Below are 21,539 nucleotides of genomic sequence, written 5' to 3'. Positions count from 1 at the left end.
TCCGTTGTTTTGCTGGATTCTTCAGATACGGTTACAGATGAATAGCAAGAGTCCACAGAACAATATGTGGACCGCTACAAAGCAGAGCCCAAAATTGGCATATGGAGGTGGTAGTCTACAGTGGTGGTCAAAGACAGAAGGAGCACATGCCAGGCTGGCACTCATTACCCACAAGTACCTGTCAACCCCTGCAACCACAGTGCCTTGTGAAAGGTTGTTCTCACTCTCGGGCCACATCATATAAAAGAGGAGTACAGATGCAGATTATTACCTGCAGTTTGTTATACTAGCTTTGAGCTTCAGCTGTTTGTGGCTGATCTGGATTCACCTGTGTTGTGTACAGTTGTTTATCGCCCACCAAAACTCAACAAGGATTTTATTCGTGAGTTTTCTGAGTTTTTAGCTGATGTTGTTCCTAAATATGACAAGCTCCTGGTTTGTGGGGATTTCAATATCCATGTGTGTTGTCCCTCAAATCCACTGGCTCTTGATTTTAAAACACTTTTGAACTCTTTTGGGCCTTAATCAATGTGTGGAAGGGCCGACACATCATCTTGGCCACACAGTGGATCTCATCATCTCCTGTGGGCTTTCAGTTTCACTTGCAGAAATAACAGAAACTGGTATCTCAGATCACTTCCCCATAGGTTCGAGATCAGGCGTCCCACCACCCGCTATTAAGCCTGTCTCCTCAGCTTCTAGGCGCTGCATCACCTCCTCTTCAGCTGGAGAGTTTGCGCTTCTGCGTTGCGGGCTCACAGTTTTATGTAAAGAATGGTCTGGTATCTCCCTCTTCCCCAGATAACATTCTCTCTGTGTTCCATTCCACATGCACTGAAATCCTAGACTCTGTTGCCCCTCATCGGATTAAATCTATTAAACCTAAGGCAGACCCGTGGCTAAATGACACCACAAGGGGCCCTTAAGCAACATTGCAGACAAGCTGAATGAAGATGGAAGAAGGACAATTTACATGTTTCATTAGGATTATTAAGGGACAGTCTAGCCACATACCAGAAGGCTGTGAAGGTGGCAAAGATGCAACATCTCTCCTCTGTCATAGCTGGCAGTTGCCATGAACCCAGAGTGTTATTTAATGTGATAAACTCTGTTGTGAATCCACCACCTCTGCTCTGACAGATATTTCAATCATGACATGTGAGAAATTTCTTTGTTATTTTATTGACAAAATAGCATCTGTCAGAAAAACGCCAGTGCTAATTTTAAATTGTTTTTATCTGCTTCTCCTGCACACTCAGCTGTGTTCGAGGAATTTAAGCCAGTTTCTTCGGCGTATTCTTGGTGAGGTGGTACAACACATGAAACCTACCAACTGTCCCTTAGACATTGTTCCCGCCAGAATGGTGAAGGAGGTTTTTAATTGCACAATTGGGTCGAGTCTTCTTACTTTTTTTAATTCTTGTCTTAGTTTAGGCTCTGTCCCAGCTGCCTTCAAACATGCTGTGGTCAGGCCTCTTCTGAAGAAGCCTAATCTTGACCCCACAGTGTTGTCCAATTTTAGACCAGTCTCACATCTGCCTTTTCTGTCAAAGGTTTTGGAAAAAGTTGTTTTTATACAGTTACAAGCCTTTTTACAGCAGAACTCTGTGTTTGAAAAAAATTTCAATCTGGTTTTAGATCACGTCACAGTACGGAGTCTGCACTGCTGAGAGTGCACAATGATATTGCCTTGTCAGTAGATGCCGGGAATCCTTCTGTTTTAGTGCTTTTAGATCTCACAGCAGCTTTTGACACAGTGGACCATGCAGTCCTCCTTTCGCCTTGAACATTGTGTAGGCATCAGAGGCTCGGCACTTAAATGGTTTAGCTCCTATTTGGAAAATAGGAGCTTTTCTGTCATGATTGGGGACCTCTCCTCGTCAGCTGCTCCTCCTCTCTTGTGGGGTACCCCAGGGTTCCATTCTTGGCCCCATTCTGTTTTCTTTATACATGTTGCCTTTAGGGGCTATTATAGGAAGGCATAACCTGTCATTTCATTGTTACGCAGATGATTTGCAAATTTATTTGCCTATGAAAGCTAATGACAGTGTTGCACTACATTCCCTGCTTAGCTGTATCGCTGATATTAAGTTGTGGCTTTCAGAAAACTTTCTTAAATTGAATGAAGATAAAACAGAGTGCATTATTTTCAGTGCTTCAGCCCCGCAAGATGGTCCAGTTTTGAATCTGGGACTTCTGGCATCCTACACTAGGTCATCTGTCAAAAACTTGGGGGTCACTTTTGATTGCAGCATGAAATTTGATAAACAGATCAGTAATGTTGTTAGAATGAGCTTTTTCTAGCTTCGTCTACTGGCTAAAGTTAAGCCTTTCCTGAACAGGCATGATCTAGAAAAAGGCGATCCATGCTCTTATCAGTTCAAGATTGGATTACTGTAATGCTCTTGATGTTGGTTTGAATCAGACCTCCATCGCACGTCTTCAACTTGTACAAAATGCTGCTGCTCGCTTTTTAACAAATACACCTAGACGTGCACATATTACTCCCGTTCTCCACACTCTACATTGGCTCCCTGTGCGTTTTAGAATAGATTTTAAGATTTTGTTGTTTGCTTTTAAGGCCTTAAATGGTCTGGCACCGGAGTATTTGTCTGAAATTTTAACTTTGCGGGAGCACAACCGGTCATTGCGTTCCTCAAATCAGCGAAGTTTTAGAAGTGCCTAGGTCAAGGTATAAACGATGGGGTGACCAGGCTTTTGCAGTTGCTGCCCGAGACTCTGGAACAAATTACCCCCTGATATTCGCACTATCACAGATGTAGCTCTTTTAGGTCCAAAACTCCAAACATATCTGTTCTGTCTGGCCTTTAATACGTAGCAGTGGTGTGACAATTTCATTCTTTTGTTTCTGTGTAACCTTTTCTGATTTTACTGTTTTTTATGTTCATTCTTTCTATTGTATGACATGTGTTTCTGATGTGAAGCACTTTGGATACCTGCTGGTTTTGTAAAGTGCTATATAAATAAATTTTGATTGATTGATTGATTGATAAAAGCAGAGAGCTGCTTCGTTGCCTGATAATGTTAACCGACTGGTCTGTCTCAGCAACTGGCTGAAGTAAAGCAGGACTAAGCCAAATTGTTGCTGCTGTTGTTATTATATGTTGTTCTGAAAGATATTCAACATTCTAAACTTAGCAAGTTTTTAATCAATTGACAGCACCAATTTTTATACAGTATGAAGTGTGTATATAACGGAGGCTGTGATGTGTTTCTGACCCAGGTGACGGTCTCCTGGGATCCGTTTCCTCCCAGCGGGTCGCTGTTGCTGCGTCCTCGCTGCACTCTGAAGCGCCGGACCTGCAGCGTGTGGAACCAGTGAGGCTGGGGGCCCGAGGAGGACCGGCAAGGATCCAGCAGGGACACACACATAGAGACAGACACACACACACACACAGCCACACATACACAGTGTATGCCGAATTCACCAGAAGATATCAATAATTAGTGAAACCTTTTAAAGTTATTTTTCATCACTATGTAAAACCGCAAAATATTGGTGTTTGAGTTAAAACCCCTGGTTATTAAAGGGAGTTGGTGTAAAGTCATGAACATGATAAATCAGTAAGGTAGAAGCTGTTACTGAAAATTAGACTTTTTTTTTTAAAGACACTTTTGAAAAGAAAAACCAAACTCTATTCAAATACTTGGAAATTTAATCCTATAATACGTCTCCTCGTCATATTCAAAGTCTTCGATCTTTACTTTTTGTTAAATACCGACATTTTCTGCAAAAGATGAGCACGAAAATCTATTTTTGACCATTAGCTCAACATTTGTTAAACCGTGCTGTGTGGCACGCAGTGATGACGTCTCTGGCTGATGTCTCAGGCGTGTGACGCAATATTTTTAACTACCAACCAGAAAAGAATCTGTGCTGATGTGTGGTGTAATGTCGCCCTCTGGTGGTCATCAGCCGGAACTACAAGCAGAGCGCCACAAAAATAAGTTTTTATTATTTTATATTTTATACACTAAATAAAATAATTTAAATTTTACGAAAAACAAAAATAGGATAAATTCGTAATATTATGAAAATAAATAAATAACTTTAGATTAAGTGATTTTAATAGAGAGACAAAAATAGATGTAATGATGAAATACATTTTACATTATACATTAAAAACCTAACATTCTAGAACTACACTTAACATTGTAGGAACTTTAATTAAGATTCTAGAACTTCAAGTTAACTTTGTAGAACTATATTTTCTAATGTTAAAGTTACACTGCTGAACCGCATTAACATGTTAGAACTGCAATTTGAGCTGATGAGTAAAAGCAAAGGTCAAATCACTGCTTAGATGATTACAACCCTTTCCTTTCTTTGTTTAATCTCAGTCCTCTTAGTCTCCAGTACACATGTCTCTGCCTATCTTTTTCTACCATGTTTTTCCCTCCCCCATCCCCAAACATTCTTAAACTGTAACTTAACATTTTAGAATATTAAAGATACAATCTTGAACTGCATCTTAACATTGTAGAAACTTTAATTAAGATTCTAGAACAGCATGTTACAATTCTAGAAGTTCAACCTAACATTGTAGAACTACAACTTAAGATTTAGTTCAAGAGTGTAACTTTTAACATTCTAGAACTTTAGCTTCTCTGGTGAGAGACGAGTGTGTGTGTGTGTGTGTGCGCGTGTGTGTGTCTCTCTCTCTCTCTCTCTCCTGGTTCCATCTAGTGGACTGATAGTAGAACTAGCAGCTGATGATGTACTCTGTGATGTGAAAGAGAAGAAGAACCAATGAGAAATGATTTTCATACATTACTATATTTGGTAATGCTGGCCTGTCTGAATGTCTCCTCGTTTCCTGTGTAAAGTTTACTTTCACTTCCCAGAGTTTGTGATGCAGTTTTTTCTTTCCGTGTGAAGCTCCAGCTGAAGGTAATTTAACTCTGTCTGTAACATTTAAAATATACTTTAAATTAAACTCTTTAAACATCATCTGGCACCGTTTAAATTCCTTTTGTTTCAGAGAAGGTTAAACATAAGAGTGTTTAAACTCATTTCTATTTTTTTTAATAAATATGTAACTGCGTCACTAAAAGAGGAGACTATTTGCATGAGACAGATATTTAAAAACATGCCGTTAGTGACATGTGAGGAAAGTACTGAACAGAGGCTGCCAAAATTAAAAAAAATATATATATAAAATACACGATTCCTCGTTGACTTTTAGAAAAGATGTTGCATATATTTAAGTTAAAAAACAGTGAAAAAGTTCAACTTAAACAGTGAAAACACCTTAAACTGGGAAATTTATGATTAAAAATGCAATTACTTGCACAGCACTACAGCATGTGTGAATGATTGTGTGTGTCGATGTGTGTGTCTGAGTGTCTTTGTGTGTGTGTGTCTCTGTGTCTTTGTGTGTGTCTGTGTGTGTGTCTGTGTGGCTGTCTATATGTGCGTGCGTGGTTGCGTGTGTCTGTCTGTGAGTGTCTGTGTGTTATTGAGAGATTGTGTGTGTGTGTGTGTGTGTCTTTGGGAGAGCATCTGAGTGTGTCTGTCTCCTAGCTCCATCTAGTGGACTGATAGTAGAACTACAGCAGCTGATGATGCCTTCAAATGATCATTCTGAATGAGACAAGAAGAGCCAATGAGAAATGAGGTTATGTTTCCTTTGCAGATGAAAGGCTGAGTTCAGCAGCATGGATCAGTGTGAGGACAGTGAAACCACTCTGAGTGGGGAACAGGACCGCCAGACCAAAGCTCAGAGGTGAGAGGACCATCTCTAACTGTCCAGAACTCAGACCACTGCACCAACATTATTCACACCCAAACATCTGGCTGTGTTGTTCTTAACTGATTTTATCAGAATCCATCAGAGACCAGACTCTCCTGAACCAGAACCCAGCTGTGTGTCCTTCAAGAGTGACCGGTCTAAGGAGTCAGCATCGGTTACTTTAGAAGGACAGCAATGTTACAATTCAACTAGAAATAATAGTAGTAGCAATGCAGGGCGTAGCAGGTCATAGCAGGGTGTTGAGCAGGACCACGGCAGCAGCTGCAACCATGATTTAGGTGCCACCCCAAGGAAAACTGCGAGGCGAGAAAACATAAGGACTCCGGGGAATAACCTCCCCAGAGATAAGTTAGTAACATGCTGTAGCATCTGTTCACAGATACACTCACACACTTGGGGAAGAATATTTTCCATGGCTCTTTATTTACAGACTGTATCATCAGAGTGTATTGTCTTTTAGTTTATCTGAAGCTCCCTTACTTACCTGGCCCGAGGCTCTGGGTCGTGAGGGTATGAATTTTCTCTGCCCAGCTTCTCACACAGTCCACATCTTTTCTCTCCACCTCGGCAAAAATTCCCCCTGCTCTGGCTCACTATTGCTTTTAAAATGGAGAGCATGATTAGACAACTCGCTACAGCTGTGACAATCAGTCCCTCCCTGCCTGCTCACCTGAGCCACCACCTCCTCCCCACACATTCTCTCTCTCTCTCTCTCCCCCCACACCTCCATACATGCATTACTGGGACATGAATGAACAGAGATGGAAAGAGAGAAAGAGAGGAGCGCTGGAGTGTGTCAAAGGAAGTCCCCTGGCAGTCTAAAATTATAACAGCATAATTAAGAGCTGGTGCAAGACAAACCTGAGCCAGTTCTATAAGGGTTGGTAGATGAATCCGACAACTACGAAGAGAAGCAGAGAGAGGGAGCATCGTGTCTGTAGATATACACCCTCCCCCACCGATCTAGGCGAACTCTGCCACTGTCCTCACTCTGTTACTAAAAGTTTTATCAAAGAGTTTTAAGCTGAAGAGCAAGCTTCTGGCCCAATGTGTCCAGTGTGATCCCACCATAAGATAGCCTCCAGTAATTTCCTTTCTTCTGCTGTCAAAAAAAGAAACCAATGTCTCCACCAGCGTAACGACAGACACAACAGGAATCAATCAAAAATATACTGGAGTCCTGGAGTGTTTACAGTGTTCCTGATAGCTTATACTTTCTACAGCAGCTTCTGTTTCTGAAAATTAAAAAGTAGATTTACCTCTCTGGTTGTCTTCCTCTCTTTCTAACAGGACCATCCTGCTACGGGACTCTGATGAATCTGAACCAGAACCCAGCTGTGTGTCCATGATGAGTGACCGGTCTAAGGATTTGCCGCTGTGGTTTAAAAATCAAGCTTCACCAATAGCAGAGTAAGTCAGCATCAGTTACTTTATAAGGTCAGCAATGCTTGTGTGCTGATGGCACACAAAACACCTGTCCATCTCACGCTCAATTTCACCTTCACTCAAGACCAAGACCTGAGATACTTGAACTCTTTCATTTAGAGACATAACTAACTCACAACCCAGAGGGAGCAATCCACCATTTTCTGGCAGAGAACCAGGTGTTGACTCTGATTCCACCTGCTTCACACTCAGCTGATAAAGCCAACAGAACCACATTATCTGCAAAGAACAGAAACACAATTCTGATGTCCTCAAAACTGACATTTTCCTCCCTCTGGCTGCGCCTTGATATCCTGTCCATGAATCGGTGAAAGGGCCAACTCTGGTGAACTGGTCCACCTCCAGGATGGAATTTTCTTCTAGATCTGAGGCTCAACAATTGGTTAGAGCCTCCTTTCTAGCACCCTGGAATCATCTTTCTTGGGAAGGCGTGTTGTAACCCCCCCCCCCCCCCCCCCCCACAAAAAAAAACTCTCATATACCCACAACACACCCCCCCCCCCCCCCAAAAAAAAAATTTCCCCCCCCCCCCCCCCCCCCCAACTGATCTACTCATCAACCAACTAATAGTTAAAAGCTCTGGTACTCTCTTCAACTGAGTGTCCAAGACATACGGCCACAGACTGATGAAATGACCACAAAATCTTTGGCCTGGGGTGTTCTGGTACCAAGTACACTTATGACCCCCTCTATGCTCAAAGATGGTGTTCCTTATGGCCAATCCATGACTAGTTTAGAGGTTCAACAACAACGCACCACTCATGTTCTGATATGGCAGCCTGCTCCTCTCAATCACTCCCCTCCAGGTTTTTCCATAATTGCCGATGTGAAAGTTGAAGTCTCCCAGCAGAATGATCAAGCCCCCGGTCGGTATCCTTTCCGGGACACCACCCAGAGACTCTGACAAGGTTTTGTATGAGCTGCTGTTCGGTGCATAATCACAGACAACGGCTCAGGTTCTTTCTATTGTTTCTCTGGGATAAATCCCACTTAGGGGCGCAGGTTGGTTGCTCATGAAAAAACAATGAGCTTGTTTGAGCTGTGAGTGGCTGTTTGTAGTATCATTGGGGCATGGACAGACATATGTGAGCTAATTCTTCCTGATTCCTCCACAGAGTGGACCAGGAGAGCTTAGATGTTCCCATTGTTCACTCTGCCCAGCAACATCAAATACACATGGACTCCATCTTTATGGTCTGTACATGTACAACAACTACTTTTACATCTATTCTATTTACAATCATCTCCATGCTGCACTTTTCAGAACAGTGGTTTATGAGTCTGTCCAACTAATATCTGTTTGCTTCCATGATTTCATTTTGATTGTGTTATTCATATAATCTTCTGTTCCAGGTGCTGGAGGAGAACATCGTCACTTTTGTGAAGAACGAGCTAAAGAAGATTCAGAAGGTTCTGAGTCCAGATTACCCAGAATGCTCAGAGAGTCAGAGGGAGGGTGAGGATGAAGAGCAGAGGAGCAACAGAGAGGCATTTATGAAGATCACACTTCACTTCCTGAGGAGAATGAAGCAGGATGAGCTGGCTGACTGTCTGCAGCGCAGTAAGAGGATTTCTCTAATGACACACCAACCCGATTATCAACGTCGGATAGTCTGGCAAGGTCGGTGACTTGAATCTGTTCAGTGTGTTCCATGCCGTCGTCAGTCAGAGGAGCTGTCTGTGTTTATTTTGGACAATTTGACTTGTTGACTCGGCCAGCAGGCAGTCGGACTCAATGACCAATCTGACTGGTGGAGTGCTAACCCTTGACTAGCGAATCAGTGCCAGAGAGCTGACCTCGCCAGTATCTTGTTATTACTAGACATCTTATTTTCTTTCGTTCAGCTAGTAATGAAAACAATGATCAACACTCTCTGATGAAAATGACTAATGCCAGCGTGCTCTGTGTTTACTAGGTCCAGAGAGATGTTCCCTCATTTATGGTTTAAATTTTTTGGGCGACAATACAGATTAGCGCCGACTGCTGTTATGGAGAAGTACTACATCTCCATAACAGAACACGCAGAACGTACGCTCAAGTCAGCGTCGCTTCAGTGTGTTCCGAGACATTTTTTTGACCAACTCGGGGAGCCGGGAGCCGACTGATCAGTCCAACTGCCTTTTCTGCCGATGGTCGGCCGTCGGGTTGGTGTGTCAGAGCCTTAAAGATTTAACTTGCTGGACTAATTGGGATGTTTACTAATGTCTCCAGAGAAGGGTTATCTTTCTAAATCACTTACTGATCTCCTTTGTTTTGTATTACTCAGGAAGTCTTTCTGGAGTTTGTAAGCGTAAACTCAAATCTAACCTGAACAAGAAGTTCCAGTGTGTGTTTGAGGGGATTGCTAAAGCAGGAAATCCAACCCTTCTGAATCAGATGTTCACAAAGATCTACATCACAAAGGGAGGGACTGCAGAGGTCAATGCTGAACATGAGGTCAGACAGATTGAAACAGCATCCAGGAAATCAGACAAGCCAGAAACAACAATCAGACAAGAAGACATCTTTAAAACTCCACCTGGAAGAGATAAACCAATCAGAACAGTGATGACAAAGGGAGTGGCTGGCATCGGTAAAACAGTCTTAACACAGAAGTTCACTCTGGACTGGACTGAAGACAAAGCCAACCAGGACATCCAGTTCACATTTCCATTCACCCTCAGAGAGCTGAATGTCTTGAAAGAGAGAAAGTACAGCTTGGTGGAACTTTTTGATTACTTCTTTAGTGAAACCAAAGAAGCAGGAATCTGCAGGTTTGAAGAGTTCCCGGTTGTGTTCATCTTTGACGGTCTGGATGAGTGTCGACTTCCTCTGGACTTCCTCAACACTGAGATCCTTACTGATGTTACAAAGTCCACCTCAGTGGATGTGCTGCTGATAAACCTCATTAGGGGGAATCTGCTTCCCTCTGCTCGCCTCTGGATAACCACACGACCTGCAGCAGCCAATCAGATCCCTCCTGAGTGTGTTGACATGGTGACAGAGGTCAGAGGGTTCACTGATCCACAGAAGGAGGAGTACTTCAGGAAGAGATTCACAGATGAGGAGCAGGCCAACAGAATCATCTCCCACATCAAGACATCACGAAGCCTCCATATCATGTGCCACATCCCAGTCTTCTGCTGGATCACTGCTACAGTTCTGGAGGATGTGTTGAAGACCAGAGAGGGAGGAGGGCTGCCCAAGACCCTGACTGAGATGTACATCCACTTCCTGGTGGTTCAGTCCAAAGTGAAGAACATCAAGTATGATGGAGGAGCTGAGACAGATTCACACTGGAGTCCAGACACCAGGAAGATGATCTGGTCTCTGGGAAAATTGGCGTTTGAGCAGCTGCAGAAAGGCAACCTGATCTTCTATGAATCAGACCTGACAGAGTGTGGCATCGATATCAGAGCAGCCTCAGAGTACTCAGGAGTGTTCACGCAGATCTTTAAAGAGGAGAGAGGACTCTACCAGGACAAGGTGTTCTGCTTCATCCATCTGAGTGTTCAGGAGTTTCTGGCTGCTCTTCATGTCCATCTGACATTCACCAACTCTGGGGTCAACCTGCTGTCAGAAGACCAAACAACATCAACACAGTTCTACCAGAGTGCTGTGGACAAAGCCTTACAGAGTCCAAATGGACACCTGGACTTGTTCCTCCGCTTCCTCCTGGGTCTTTCACTGCAGACCAATCAGAATCCCTTACGAGGACTGAAGACACAGAATATTAAGATTACCTTACAAGGTCTGCGGACACAAAAAGGAAGCAGCTCCCAGACTATTAAGATTCCCTTAAAAGGTCTACTGACACAGACAGGAAATAGCTCAAAGACTAGTAAGATTCTCTTCGGAGGACTAAAGACACAGACAGGAAGTAGCTCAGAGACCAATCAGACTCTCTCACGAGAACTGAAGACACAGACAGGAAGTAGCTCAGAGACCAATCAGGCTCTCTTACGAGACCTGATGACAAAGATGAGAATTAGCTCAGAGTCCAAAGAGGAAACAGTTGAGTACATCAAGAAGAAGATCAGTGAGAATCTGTCTGCAGAGAGAAGCATCAATCTGTTCCACTGTCTGAATGAACTGAATGACCGTTCTCTAGTGGAGGAGATCCAACAGTACCTGAGTTCAGGAAGTCTCTCCACAGATGAACTGTCTCCTGCTCAGTGGTCAGCTCTGGGCTTCATCTTACTGTCATCAGAAGAAGATCTGGACGTGTTTGACCTAAAGAAATACTCTGCTTCAGAGGAGGCTCTTCTGAGGCTGCTGCCAGTGGTCAAAACCTCCAACCAAGCACTGTAAGTGGGATTTATTAATCATTAAATACTCAGATATATTTAAACAGGGTTTGAATATAAATATATTGTTTCCTTCCTGTTGTCTCTCCAGACTGAGTTGGTGTAATCTGTCAGAGAGAAGCTGTGAAGCTCTGTCCTCAGTTCTCAGCTCCCAGACTTCTAGTCTGAGAGAGCTGGACCTGAGTAACAACAACCTGCAGGATTTAGGAGTTAAGCTGATCTCTGTTGGACTGAAGAGTCCACACTGCACACTGGAGACTCTCAGGTCAGGATTCTTTAACCCATTCAACTGATGAACATTTAAACTCTGATTAAATGTAGTTGATAAACAGCTGACATATAGCTTTGTGTCTGTTGATATGTTAAACTTTTGGCAGTAGTTTCTAGACTCCATGGATGATTTGCTTTTGTTAAATAATCAAATACCACAGGTGATTTTAAAAAGGTATTCTAAATCTGGACCAAAATGTACAGTGGCCAAGATGCAACACAAATGCAAAGCACCAACACTTGTCGAACCGTCTCCATGAAATTTAAAAATTTACCTGGACAACAGACAAAACACATGGCTCCACGTGTTGACAGAAGGTACCTGTGTGTTGTTCTGTGTGTTTGCAGTCTGTCAGGCTGTCTGATCTCAGAGGAAGGCTGTTCTTCTCTGGTCTCAGCTCTGAGCTCCAACCCCTCCCATCTCAGAGAGCTTGACCTGAGCTATAATCATCCAGGAGATTCAGGTGTGAAGCGACTGTCAGCAGGACTGAAGGATCCTCTCTGGAGATTGGACACTCTCAGGTACAAACACTGATGAATATAAACATTGTTTTCATTGTAGAAGTCTCCAAGAAGAACATCTCCTGGAACTAAAATGACAATTGCCATTTGTTAATAACTAATGCAGTTTGGACAAATATCTGCATGGTAAAGGAACTTCCTGTTATTTTGACAAATATCCTTTAGGCCCTCTTACCCAGGACAAATCAGTTTCATCTCTACAGAGAAAGTCCAGGACAGGTTTAGCCTAGCTTAGCACAAAGCAATGTACTTTCTACACTGTGACAAAAGTGTTTGGATGAAGTATTAGGTGATGTAAAGTCCATGTTTCTCTACAGAGAAAGGACCAGTCCACTTCGCCTTAACACTTGAACTTTAGGACAGGACTTTTGAGATGCTACTTTTGAATATTCAGACTGTTTCTCTATCAGTGAATAATAATGTGTGCGATAGTGATGTAATGTCCATGTTTCCATGCTGCTCTGACCCCCCTCCTACTTTCAGGGTGGAGCCTGCTGGAGTCAGATATTTGAGACCTGGTCTGAGGAAGTGTAAGTGTGTTTTAGATTTCATTAATCAAACTGTGACATCACTCATTAAAACCTCTGATGTCATCATCAAAGTGCTGATAGCTTAATAACTGCAGGTGTGTTGTGTCTCGTTTTCTCCGTCAGATTCCTGTGAACTCACATTCGACACAAACACAGTGAACAGAAACTTCATACTGTCTGACAACAACAGAACGGTAACATATGTGGAGGAGGATCAGCCATATCCTGATCATCCAGAGAGGTTTGACTCCTATCATCAGCTGCTGTGTAGAGATGGTCTGACTGGTCGCGGTTACTGGGAGGTTGACACGAGAGGAGATGTTCATATAGCAGTGAGTTACAGAGGAATCAGCAGGAGAGTTGACAGTGATGACTGTTGGTTTGGATATAACGATCAGTCCTGGAGTCTGATCTGCTCTGATGGTCGTTACTCTGTCTGTCACAATAACAGAAAAACATCCATCTCCTCCTCCTCTGTCTCTGGTAGAATTGCAGTGTATGTGGACTGTCCTGCTGGCTCTCTGTCCTTCTACACAGTCTCTTTTGACTCACTGATCCACCTCCACACTGTCAACACCACATTCACTCAGCCTCTTTATCCTGGGTTTGGGATCTGGTCTGGTTCCTCAGTGTCTCTGTGTTGTGTGTAGGACAGTGAGTCTCCTCCTGTTTCTCAATGTTGATCAGTTGAGTCTGTACAGGATCACACTTACAGAAATATTTCAGGTTATTGTTATGAACTAATGAATGAACTTTGTATAAAATAATTCAGAATGATTTATAAAAGGAGCACCTTGTTCAATAGTATTTGTCTGTTCTGTATGTTCAAAAATATAAAACAATAAAAAGACGATCTAAAAAAAAAAAGGAGCACAAAACGGCAACATTAAAGAACGGCTTGTGTGTTACTAAGGCCACAGGGTCAAAATTAAATGATTTATTAAAAATATAATAATAACTTATTTCACCAGTAAATTCCTGTTAAACTACAAAAACAATTACTGGATGGTAAAAGGGTATTTTACAATAACTTAAAATGCAGCACGAGGCTGGCGAGGCTGAGTCTGTGTTTTTCAGACAACAGCTGCTCCAGTCTGGTGATACAATCTTCTACAGTGAGATACAGACACACTTTTACACTGTTTATCTGTCAGCATTTTAACCGTGTTTACTCCAGTTGCTTGCTAACGGTAGGCTAATGTTACCTGCTGCCAAATGTAGTGTTAACTAGCGTCCCGTATGGCGATGTTTCAGTTAACTCTAACGTTCGTTTTCAGAAATTCAGAGAGAGGTGCAGGCATTTAAGTGGCATTTAAATAAGGCACCGAAATCCACGTTGCTATTCGGTCCGGTAGATAGCGGTCCCGAAGGCACTGGTGCCGTATTAGCACTGGGTCTCGGGGCCCCCCCGCCAAATAAAAACTCTTTGGATCTACATGATTCATGTAGATAACATTTTCCCATTCAAAACGGTGATTTTTGCCAAAAATCACCTAGTTTGCAGGTATGAAACTTCTTCCATTTCTATTCCTTTAAAGATGGAAGCTGTGATCATGAAATTGTAGAAATGCCGTTGACTTGTGTCATGTTTTGTTTTGAGTTCTGTCATTTCAATAAAATCATAAAGTTACTGTGATGTGTTTGCGGTCTCTCTAAGATCATTACTACTGATATGATTCAGTTTTGGGACGCCATTATTTACTTAAATGTATTTCTCTGAAATTTACACTGTAAACTACGGTGGCCGGGAAGTGCAATGCAACATTACAAAGAATGAAACACTTTTACAAAGCTTGAGACAAATTTACATTTTGGAAAACAAATTTACATTTTAGAAAACAAATTAACATTTTGGAAAACAAATTTACATTTTATAAAACAAATTTACATTTTAGAAAACAAATTTACATTTTGGAAAACATATTTACATTTTAGAAAACAAATTTACATTTTGGAAAACAAATTTACATTTTGGAAAACAAATTTACATTTTAGAAAACAAATTTACATTTTGGAAAACAAATTTACATTTTGGAAAACAAATTTACATTTTAGAAAACAAATTTACATTTTGGAAAACAAATTTACATTTTGGAAAACAAATTTACATTTTAGAAAACAAATTTACATTTTGGAAAACAAATTTACATTTTAGAAAACAAATTTACATTTTAGAAAACAAATTAACAAGATGCAAAACACTTTTACCAGTCCCGAAACAAATTTACAAATGACAGATTCTTCACGGAAAGGGAATGTACCACATACCGGAAGTGATGAGGTGTTGTATACATGTCGCCTTGACTACGGCAGTTATGGATCGAATGCGTCAATAGAGCCGCCATCTTGGAACAGGGGAGGCACTGCCTTATATACTGTCTATGGGCCCTCTTTAATGCATCAGCGTCAATGTAGGCAAAGGTCTAACGGAAATAAAATCACTATAAATCGTCAAAATCTCATGCGATGTTCTAGTTTTTTTAAACAAAAAGACAAAGAGACTAATTAAGGTGTTAATACAAAGAATATTTATTATAATCAGTTCACAGATATGAGTACAAACGGAAACTTCACCCTTCTGAACTAAGAGGTTCTGCTTCAAAGTGAAGTTTAAACAGACTGAAATGTCCAGGCTCACTCCCCCACTAATGATTCATTTATTTCTGCATGTAGTTATTCATTTAAAGAGACTTAAAGTCATGTTTCGTCATCCACAGTCCGAGTCCCGCCAGACTCCCTTTAGGAAACCTGTGATTTAAACTTCAGCAGGCTGTGACAGTCCGCTCCGCTCAGTCCTGGATCTGATTCTCCCGGGCTTCCCTTCCCTCCAGCGGGCCCAGCAATACGGCCTGGGTCTCCAGCTGCGTGGTGTCGTTTTGGCTCCCAGGAATGGGCAGTGAGCTCCAGGTCCTGCAGCTGCAGACGGACTCAGCTGCCCCCCCGCTGTAGCTTCGATCCGGCCGCGGCTGTCGATACGTTCCCCGTTTTTCCAATGTTTCTGTCAGGTCCGCGTCCTTTAAAAACTCAAAACACCGACCACACGTAAAGTCACCATAAACTTCATTCACGCCATATACTCAACAACACAAATTGACTGCGCTCACCAGCAACACCCGCAACACCTCATCACTTCCGGTATGTGGTACATTCCCTTTCCGTGAAGAATCTGTCATTTGTAAATTTGTTTCGGGACTTGTAAAAGTGTTTTGCATCTTGTTAATTTGTTTTCTAAAATGTAAATTTGTTTTCTAAAATGTTATTTTGTTTTCCAAAATGTAAATTTGTTTTCTAAAATGTAAATTTGTTTTCTAAAATGTAATTTTGTTTTCCGAAATGTAAATTTGTTTTCTAAAATGTTATTTTGTTTTCCAAAATGTTAATTTGTTTTCTAAAATGTAAATTTGTTTTCCAAAATGTAAATTTGTCTTGAGCTTTGTAAAAGTGTTTCATTCTTTGTAATGTTGCATTGCACTTCCCGGCCACCGTAGTAAACCCTAAATCTTTTACATTTTTAAAGAGTATTCACGGAAATTGTTTTGATTTTTTACAGTGCAATCCCTGAATTTATTTGGACATAAACTCAAGCGTTTAATAACTTTTCATCGTGTTTAGATTGCCCAATACAAAACTGAATTCCTGGGTTACATCTGTAGGAGTTCGTTACACTACGAAATCTTCAAATGGCAAAAAAATAAAATAAATTCAAATTGGGGGGATAAACCTGCAAGAAGCTTTTGTTGCACGTCTGAAGTTGTTACATGAACCTAAATCAATTTCCATTCAAATGTGTCAAATCTAATGTTGGGGGATTTCAATTAATTATTTTCTGAGATGTAGTTGAGGAAAGAATATTTAAATAGTTCAATCAAACCTTTATTAGTTCCCGGAGTTCTGGTGAGTGACGCCACGGCGCCATCTGGTTTACATCAGCAGGAACTACAAGCAGAGCAGCACAAAACATTCACACATTAAAACATGTTTACAGTTATTTTAATTTTAATTTTTGAATCTTATATGCTGAAATTACTTTATATGCATTTATTGTATATGTTCAGCTTGTGTAATGAGTAGTTTGTGTCTACAGTCTTTAAATCTTTCAGTCAGTAACGGAGCATCAACACAGCAGTCCAAATGTAATTTTATTGTGAAAAGATGCTCCTGTTGCAGCCCTTACTGACAGGTGGAGCTGGGACTCATTCCAGGTAACAGCTCAACTGTGTCAAAGATTTCTCTCCAGGCGGAGAGTGACCCTCTTCTTCATCAACTCTTCTTCATCAACTCTTTGTACTGTTTTGAAGAAACTGTAAGTTGCTGTTTGATACTTTAACAACACGTTAGTCTTTGGTCTCTTCAGGGTTAGTTTCTGGCTCTGTAATGTTAAATATAATGTTTCTACTTCACTTCCTATTTCCTGAGAAAGTGTGGACGACTCTTGTGTTGAAGATAAATCTCCATGTTGTAGCATGAACTACTACAGAGGATGTTTTAAATACTTTGCCAGGTGTTTATACGTCTGTCTGTCACAACCATGAGGCTGCAGTCAGAAAACTCTACAGCTGTGTAGTTTTAGATCTGTATAGTCTGGTTCCTCAGTGTCTCTGTGTTCTATTTAGGATGGAGAGTATCCTCCTGTTTCTCACTGCTGATCAGTTGAGTCTGTACAGGATCAGACTAACAGAAATATTAGTGATTGAAAAGATTCCTAGTGAACATTGTAAACTTCTTCCACTTCCAGTCCTTTAAAGATGGAAGCTGTGATCATTAAATTGTAGAAATGCCGTTGACTTGTGTCATGTTTAGTTTTGAATTCTGTCTCTTTTCACAATAAAAGCATAAAGTTATTGTGATGTGTTTGCGGCCTGTCTAAGGCCACCACTGATAAGATTCCAGTTCTTTGGGACAATTCATTATTTTACCCAACAGTGAGCCACAGTGTAACAGAATGCATCTCACCCCTATTCCATCCTTTGTTGGAGCGTACAGCTGTTGCAAGGACCTCATTCAGCCAGTCAGAATCAGAGAGCCGCGGCCCTGATGCAGCACCTAGGTAAGGACCAGTACTAGCCAGCCCATGGTTGGTGAGTATGAAGTAGCATGTGGGACCAAACTAGGGAGTCTGTTGAAGCAGCCTGCAAATTACCGTTTTCTGTTGGAGATGGTAAGTCCTCCTTTGGGAAGACTTCAGCTTTTCTAATTTTGTAAACCTTAAGGGTACTATATATATATGTAACATGATAAAAGAAAGGCAAAAAGCCTAAAACTCATAATTTACATTCATAAATAATTAAAAACCTTTTAAAGTTCCCTGTGGTGATGTAGTGAGCGATGTCAGCGGTTCCTCTGCGGACATCAGTAGGAACTACAAGCAGAACACCAAACATATATCTACACATTAAAACATGTTTACAGATTTCACAATTTCTCATTTCTATGTCTACCTTTTACCCACTCACCCAACTTTCCGCAAATTTCATTTTATTAAATTTTGTATTTATTTTGGTAATGCTATACTCATTATTATAGCATTTGACTATTATTTTTATTATATAAATGCTGTGTATTATTCAGTCTGAATTATGTTTGTCAGTGTGTGTCTGTATGTATGTGTGTGTGTCTGTATTTGTATGTGTGTGTGTGTCTGCATTTGTGTGTGTGTGTGTGTGTCTGCATTTGTGTGTGTGTGTGTGTGTCTCTGTGTTTGTGTGTGTGTGTGTGTCTGTATGTGTGTGTGTGTGTCTCTGTATGTGTGTGTATGTGAGTCTCTGTATGTGTGTGTGTGTGTCTTTATGTGTGTGTGTGTGTGTCTCTGTATGTGTGTGTGTCTGTATTTGTGTGTGTGTATGTGTGTGTGTGTCTCTGTATGTGTCTGTGTGTGTATGTGTGTTTCTGTATGTGTGTGTGTGTGTCTCTATATGTGTGTGTGTGTGTGTGTCTCTGTATGTGTGTGTCTCTGTGTGTGTGTGTCTCTGTATGTGTATGTGTGTCTCTGTATGTGTGTGTGTATGTGTGTTTCTGTATGTGTGTGTGTCTCTGTATGTGTGTGTGTGTATGTGTGTTTTGTATGTGTGTGTGTTTCTGTATGTGTGTATGTGTGTATGTGTGTGAGTGTCTCTGTATGTATGTGTGTGTCTTTATGTGTGTGTGTGTGTCTCTGTATGTGTGTGTGTGTCTGTATTTGTGTGTGTGTATGTGTGTGTATGTGTGTTTCTGTGTGTGTGTGTGTCTGTATGTGTGTCTCTCTGTTTTTGTGTGTGTGTGTGTGTCTGTGTGTGTGTGTCTGTGTGTGTATATACTGTTTATAGTATCATATTGTAAGGCAGTTTAAGCTCCTCATAAGCCCATAAACAGAGTCTTGTATTTAGTTTTAATGTTTCCCAGCCGAGTGTTAAGTCAGTGAATGCAACTCAGCTCTCTAGATAACGTTCTACGTGGACACTGCTACACGCTAGACACACACACACACACACACACACACACACACACACACACACACACACACACACACACAGAACAGTGTTTCTCAAATGGGGGTACTTTGGAGTACTGCAGGGGGTACGTGAACTTTTTTGCAAAATGCTCATTTAAAAATATGTCATGCATAATTCCTAAAATAATTATGCTATAATAAGGTAAATGTAAATTTTTTATTAAGTGATGGATTCTGAACATTTGAAATGTAGCATTTAAAGGTTTTTCAGTTACATGGTTGTTGTTTTAGTAAATCTATCACTGCCGACACTGTACTGTTCCCCTTCATATAGATGTAAACATCTATATTCACATATAGGGGGTACGTCTGTCAGATACAGTATTAGGGGACCACTAAGGCCTATATAAAAGAGACTTCAGATACAGTATTAGGGGACCACTAAGGTCTATATAAAAGAGACTTCAGATACAGTATTAGGGGACCACTAAGGTCTATAGAAAAGAGACTTCAGATACAGTATTAGGGGACCACTAAGGTCTATATAAAAGAGACTTCAGATACAGTATTAGGGGACCACTAAGGTCTATATAAAAGAGACTTCAGATACAGTATTAGGGGACCACTAAGGTCTATAGAAAAGAGACTTCAGATACAGTATTAGGGGACCACTAAGGTCTATAGAAAAGAGACTTCAGATACAGTATTAGGGGACCACTAAGGTCTATATAAAAGAGACTTCAGATACAGTATTAGGGGACCACTAAGGTCTATATAAAAGAGACTTCAGATACAGTATTAGGGGACCACTAAGGTCTATATAAAAGAGACTTCAGATACAGTATTAGGGGACCACTAAGGTCTATATAAAAGAGACTTCAGATACAGTATTAGGGGACCACTAAGGTCTATATAAAAAGAGACTTCAGATACAGTATTAGGGGACCACTAAGGTCTATATAAAAGAGACTTCAGATACAGTATTAGGGGACCACTAAGGTCTATATAAAGAGACTTCAGATACAGTATTAGGGGACCACTAAAGGTCTATATAAAAGAGACTTCAGATACAGTATTAGGGACCACTAAGGTCTATATAAAAGAAGACTTCAGATACAGTATTAGGGGACCACTAAGGTCTATATAAAAGAGACTTCAGATACAGTAAAAAAGATATTTTATATATTATGAGGGGAAAATTAAAGGTTAAAAAAAAGAAAAAAAAAAAAAAAAAAAAGGAAAAAAAAAAGTAAAAAAAAAAAAAAAAAAAAAAAAATAATAAGGGACAAAAAAAGGCTATATAAAAGCATCCAAAGAGCACCATGTCATGGGACCTTTAAACAGTCAGGAAACTAATTATGGTTAACAGAGAAGTAATAAAGGATAGCACTTACTACTCATCTACACTCACATCCTGGTTGGAAATAGCAAGAAAGGACAAATATCTACTCCTGCAGGAACAATCCATTATTACGTTGTCACTGCTGAGATATGAAATAATCCTCATGCATTTATTTCTTTTGCATGTCAGCATGTATTTTTAAAGAGTGGGCAAGTCAAGCAAGGCCAGTTCCTAAGAGAAGATATCCTTTGTCGTGTGTCTCAGTGTACCCACGCACCTCCATCCCACCGGAAGGTAAAGCATGACATCATCGTCATGATGTAATGACACGTTTAAATCGGTTCATCGGCAAATTTATTTATTTAAACCCGTCAGCAGTAACAACAGAAGCAGGAAAAGGAGAATTATTATATAATTAATGTAAATGTCTCGTTTCACCCGAAACTCAGAGAGCTTTAACTTTTAGTTTTATTAGGATAGAAAACAGAAGGAAAAACAAATCGTTTATTCCGACTTTTTTGTCGTTTAAAAAAACGACAAAAAAGTTTTTTTATCCGAATTTTTCAACATTTTGTGTGTGTATATGTATGTCTGTGTGTGTGTGTATGTTTGTGTGTATGTTTGTATGTGTATATGTGTGTGTGTTTGTGTATATATGTGTGTGTGTGTGTATGTTTGTTTGTGTATGTGTATGTGTGTATGTTTGTGTGTGTATATGTGTGTGTATATATGTGTGTGTGCGTATGTTTGTGTCTGTGTGTGTGTATGTCTGTGTCTGTGTGTCTGTATGTATGTGTATCTGTGTATGTCTGTGTCTGTGTGTGTGTATATGTGTGTGTGTGTATGTGTGTGTGTATGTTTGTCTGTGTGTGTCTATGTGTATGTATGTGTATCTCTCTGTGTGTGTGTGTCTGTGTGTGTGTCTATGTGTATGTATGTGT

The 21,539-nt window shown here is 40.7% G+C and overlaps 1 protein-coding gene across 1 annotated transcript in view; it reads left to right on the top strand.

Annotated features, from left to right (window-relative positions):
• Positions 1-13,548, top strand: part of LOC120554014 — a 256,741-nt gene extending 243,193 nt beyond the window's left edge. Inside the window, exons 13-23 of the mRNA XM_039792562.1 lie at positions 648-777; positions 3,245-3,366; positions 5,665-5,747; positions 7,065-7,184; positions 8,336-8,414; positions 8,574-8,841; positions 9,488-11,507; positions 11,599-11,772; positions 12,126-12,299; positions 12,783-12,829; positions 12,953-13,548. Coding sequence (XP_039648496.1) covers positions 648-777; positions 3,245-3,366; positions 5,665-5,747; positions 7,065-7,184; positions 8,336-8,414; positions 8,574-8,841; positions 9,488-11,507; positions 11,599-11,772; positions 12,126-12,299; positions 12,783-12,829; positions 12,953-13,479 — 3,744 coding nt within the window. The 3' untranslated portion in view covers positions 13,480-13,548. The remainder of the gene's footprint in view (positions 1-647; positions 778-3,244; positions 3,367-5,664; positions 5,748-7,064; positions 7,185-8,335; positions 8,415-8,573; positions 8,842-9,487; positions 11,508-11,598; positions 11,773-12,125; positions 12,300-12,782; positions 12,830-12,952) is intronic.
• The last annotated feature ends 7,991 nt before the right edge of the window (positions 13,549-21,539 follow it).

Source organism: Perca fluviatilis, chromosome 24 (assembly GCF_010015445.1).
Source record: "Perca fluviatilis chromosome 24, GENO_Pfluv_1.0, whole genome shotgun sequence".
Taxonomy (NCBI): domain Eukaryota; kingdom Metazoa; phylum Chordata; class Actinopteri; order Perciformes; family Percidae; genus Perca; species Perca fluviatilis.
Note: the sequence above shows the minus strand (reverse complement) of the source record. Positions and strands in the feature narration are given on the sequence as shown.